General features: G+C 52.5%; 1 protein-coding gene across 1 annotated transcript; it reads right to left on the reverse strand.

Moving 5' to 3' along the window:
• Window positions 1-1,915: 1,915 nt before the first annotated feature.
• Window positions 1,916-3,607, reverse strand: TWIST1 (twist family bHLH transcription factor 1; the record flags this gene model as incomplete). Its single annotated transcript, XM_081102795.1, has 2 exons — window positions 1,916-2,444; window positions 2,963-3,607. One exon carries the CDS (start codon window positions 3,605-3,607, stop codon window positions 3,005-3,007), a length of 603 nt encoding a protein of 200 aa, XP_080958921.1. The 3' UTR covers window positions 1,916-2,444; window positions 2,963-3,004.
• Between the last annotated feature and the right edge of the window lie 1,413 nt (window positions 3,608-5,020).

Below are 5,020 nucleotides of genomic sequence, written 5' to 3' on the forward strand. Positions count from 1 at the left end.
AGGGGAAAATATTACCTTCAGTTTAGTATTTAGTATTACTCAATATAAATGTGGCATTTGCTTTTCTCCAAAGTGTTTTCTCTTATGAAAAAAAAAAAATGGAGAGAGCAAAACACCAGGAAAAAAGAGGCACATGGAAGACTACCTATTTTTGAAACTTCTGGTTTTTATGTCATTAGAGTTAAGACAGAGATTACCTTCTCAGCAATGATGGTCAGCTCCATCCTGATGTACGTCAAGAAATCTGAAATATCAAATAGTCAGACCAAGCTAGTGAACAAGGACATTCCTCCATGAACAATTTAGAAAATGGAGGTGGTTGGATAATACACACACAAAAAAGAATTACCATCTTGATGCTCATCCTTTGAGAGCACTCTCCTCACATTTCTGCCCTACACACACACACACTCACTCACTCCACAAATACACCCACACATAATTACTTCCCCATCTCATTATTTGGTAAAGGACTACCAAAAACCAAAAATTACTTCCCCAAGCCTTCACTCATCTTTTAATACGAGTAAATGCTATCAGCCTCCTATGGTAAAATATGGTCTAAACTATTCAGAATAAATTTACAATATTGTTAAGTCAGCATTCTGTGAAGGTGTGTGATGAGGGAAACAAAAAACCTTTGGCAATATAATAACCTCAATCTGAGCTGAGCAAACTCGATCTGTTTGCATTCATACTTATCTGCCACAGTCATTGTTTGAATTAGGCAGAAAAATTACTTTCCAGTTTGAAAGTTTTTCTATTTACACTTGAATGCAGTAAACTCGCTGTAAAAATTATGAACTAAGCAATACAAACTTAGCATTTCTAATAATATTAATGATAAAAGCCAGGATTTTCCTGGTCCAGAAATAACCAGAATAAAATAAAAATCAAATACCATTTGTCCCTGTTGTTTTACATAACTTTATCAGATTTCGTATAAATAATGTTAACAGGAAAAAATTTGGTGTAATTTTGAATAAAATGTTTGCTAATGAACTGACTAGAAAATGAATAGCTATAGCATTTAAAACTGTAATTGCCCCAATCGTTACCAAGGAAACTGAAAGTTCATGTTCTTTGTTAATTGTATCTGACGCCACATGTTCACTATATTTAAAGAAGGAACGTGCCTCCCAAATGGATAACATCAAAATGGGGAAATAGTCTTAACTTTGGCTATCCCTTTGAACAAGCATGGCACTAATCCCATTTTCATTCACGAAAGAGGAGTTATTAGGCAAATTACTTTACAAATGGAATTCTCTTTCCTGCTGAATTAAACTTCATCATTTTCTCAGCATTTATATTCACTGAGATGTGGCTATAGGTTGATAATTTTAATAGCACTTTATGCATCCTGTCAGTGAAACAAATTCATTATCTAAGAGTCCTCACAAAAACGGTAACAATGCAAGACAGTAATAAGACAAAATAGTGCTGGCCTCATACTGCTTATTTGCATTTAACTGTTTTATAACTGCCTCTTCAAAATATATGCAAGAGGAGTGGATAACAAATTTAAAGTCTTTGCCGTTTGGGGACCTGATGCGAGATGGAGAGATGCTACTAAGCCCTCTGAACAACAAACTGGAATAATAATAAAGCTGTCTTTCTAAATCACATGCCTGTACCTGTCAGTAGCTAGTTTATTTGAGTTTTTCATTCCTTTGTTTATATTAGTGCCTCCTCCCTCCTGTGTGCCTCCAGAGTTAAACAAGCAGGTCTTTATCTCCAACTTAATCCTAAGCTTTAAAAATATAGACCAAACTCTACGGTTATTAAAATTTTCAGTCATATTTATTTATTGCAGAAAAATAATATACAAAGATATTTACAAGACAATCATAAAAATATGAATGCATTTAGACACCGGATCTATTTGCATTTTACCATGGGTCATCAATAAATAAATAGAATGTTGTTTTTTGTATTTTAAGGGTTTTTTTTTCCCCTCAGAGGAAGAATGAAAAAAGGAATTCACTGACTGTGATTTTGCAAGTCAGTTTGAATCTAGCATTTTTATTTCTAAAGGTGTTCTTAAAAATTCCTCTGATTGTTACCATTTTAAAAAGGAGAAAGTCCACAATGATGCCTTTCCTTTCAGTGGCTGCTTGGCACGACCTCTTGAGAATGCATGCATGAAAAAAACAATAAAAACATTCTTCGTCATAAAAAAAAAAAAAGGAACACAAACAACTGTTCAAACTTCTATCAGAATGTAGAGGTGTGAGGATGGTGCCGCTGCCCGTCTGGGAATCACAGTCCACGGGCCTGTCTCGCTTTCTCTTTTAAAAGTGCGCCCCACGCCCTGATTCTTTGAATTTGGATTCTGCTCTTCTAATTTCCAAGAAAATCTTTGGCATATAGATTTATTTTTAGTTATCCAGCTCCAGAGTCTCTAGACTGTCCATTTTCTCCTTCTCTGGAAACAATGACATCTGCAAAAACCCAAAAGGGGGTAAAGTTGGTTATTGTGTAGGTCTCTGTGGCTGTTTGCTAAGAGTAGGGAGCCCTGTTCTTATCACCACCACCGAGAAATTACGCTGAACAACCTGGAAGGATTTCAGCCCAAGGGCAAGAGGAAGTGGGTGGGCGGAAAGAAGGAGGTGGAATTTGAAAACATATCGGTTGTAAAAAAAGAACGAAAACGTTAAAGCCAAAAGAAAGGGAGGCGCTGGCCACTGTCCTTACCCATGACCCTTGACTCTCTCCGTCTCCCCTCCTGTCTGTCACGCACACTCACCCACACGCACACCTTCCCAAGGGCGCATCCCTCGCTCCCTAGCTTGACCGAACGGCCTCCAGGGACGCCGGGGGAGGAGGTGGCGGTACCAGGCGGGGTGGGGAAGCTAGAGGATAGCGGGGGAGGGCGAGGAAGGCGCGGTGGGCAGGGACCCGCGGCCTGGCCGTCGGTCCTTCTGCCACCTGAACCGGGAAGGGTGGCGCCGGTCCTTACCTAGGTCTCCGGCCCTGCCGAGGGGGTGGGGAGCTCCGCCTGCTAGTGGGACGCGGACATGGACCAGGCCCCCTCCATCCTCCAGACGGAGAAGGCATAGCTGAGCCTCTCGTGGGCCACATAGCTGCAGCTTGCCATCTTGGAGTCCAGCTCGTCGCTCTGGAGGACCTGGTAGAGGAAGTCGATGTACCTGGCCGCCAGCTTGAGGGTCTGGATCTTGCTCAGCTTGTCCGAGGGCAGCGTGGGGATGATCTTCCGCAGCGCGGCGAACGCCTCGTTCAGCGACTGCGTGCGCTGGCGCTCCCGCACGTTGGCCATGACCCGCTGCGTCTGCAGCTCCTCGTAGGACTGGGGGCTCCCGCCGCCGCTGCTGCTGCCGCCGCCGCCGCCCGCGCCGCCGCCGCCGCCCGCAGACTTCTTGCCGCGCTTGCCCTGGGCCGGGCTGCCCGGCTCCTCGCCGCCTCCGACGCCCCCGCCCGCGGCCCCGCCGGGCCCCGAGCCGCCGGCTGCGCTGCGCCGGCTGCTGCGCCGCTTGCGCCCCCCGCGCTTGCCGCTCGCGGGCTGCTGCCGGTCCGGCTCCTCCTCGCTGTTGCTCAGGCTGTCGTCGGCCGGCGAGACTGGTGAGCTGGACACGTCCTGCATCATCTCTCGGGCGGCAGCGTGCGGCCTCGCAGGCCCGGGGCAGAGGGGCGGCCCGGGGAAGAGGAGGAGAGCGGGCGCCTCAGCCCGCCAGCTTCCCCCGCGCGCGGCGCCGGCCCGGGCGGTGCGGCGGCGGCCGAGGAGGGACGGGAGGAGGGACGGGGAGGATCTCCGCGGGCAGGGCGCGCGGGGGAGGCGGGGAGGGAGGCGCGAGGGGGAGGGGACGGTGTGGATGGCCCCGAGGTCCAAAAAGAAGGCGCCCAACGGCCGCCCGCGCACCCCGCGAGGCCTCCTGGAAACGCGGCCGGTGCCGGCGAGCCCGCGAGGTGTCTGGGAGTTGGACGAAGGCGGCCGACTCGGAGGCTCTTATATCTCCGTGCGGGCGGAAAGTTCGGGGGCAGCGGTGTCATTGGCCTGACGTGGGGAGGAGGGACTTTGCGAAGTTTTATAGGAAAGTTTCCGCTTTCCAGCCCCCCTTCCCCGTCCCCACCCCCCTTCCTCGGGGTCTAACAATTCGTCCTCCCCAAACCATTCAAAGCGGACCGGGCCCCGGCGGCCGGCCCCTGTGCCCGCCTCCTCGCGGCCCCCCCTCTTCCCTCCCCGCGCCCTCCTCCCGCGGGCGGGCTGCGGCTATTTTCTTCCGCGCCGAGCGCGTGGGCCGCGCCCCCGCACCCGAGCGCAGCGCCGGGACGCGCCGGAGGCACCTTCGCGGCCGCGGGGTCGGTCCCTCCCGGAGCGCCTGTGACAGCAGCGAGGGCCGCCGCTTCTGCGCAGCGGGGCATGTCTCCCGTCGCCCCGGTGCCCTCCAGGTTCCTTGGGCCGGTCGGGGATTGCCGGGCGGGGGGCCATGGCCAGAACACCGGCCACCGCGTAGCCAGTTCAATGGTCAAGTAGACGGGCCCGTGGAGTCCCCGGGGCCCAACGACCGCGGCTGGCCCGGAGGTCCTGGGCGCTTCTGGAGACGTGGCCGCGCCGCCGGGACTGCTGCTCCGCGCCCCGGCCTGCTCTGTCACCCCGGCCCCAGCAGCATCCGACTCTTTCTCGTTAACAGTGACCCAATGGCAAGCTCCCCAACACCCAGGCGACGACTCCCCCGAAGGTGCTAGAAACAGGCAGAGAAGTCTGTTCTCCCTCGGAAGGCCGCCCTGCCCTGGGAACAGGCAGTAGGGCCGGAGGGGGGCAGCGCCTCGTCGTCGCCGCGGCCCTGCTCCCCTGAGCTGCCCCCTCAAGGTGGAGGGCCATTTCGTCCCCACCCTGTTTCCAAACGAGGCCTCGCGTGGTGACCACGAAAGGTGGACTCCAAAGACCGTGGGGGGTCAACATCGCCTGGACGTACGGGGCTGCCGGCTGTGAGGGCCCTTCCCCACCCCCATCCCTGGAGGTCCATTGGTCAATGATGTTCTCTGCGCCCCAAACGTA

Source organism: Myotis nattereri, assembly GCF_964212035.1.
Source record: "Myotis nattereri genome assembly, chromosome: 11".
Classification (NCBI taxonomy): Eukaryota; Metazoa; Chordata; class Mammalia; order Chiroptera; family Vespertilionidae; genus Myotis; species Myotis nattereri.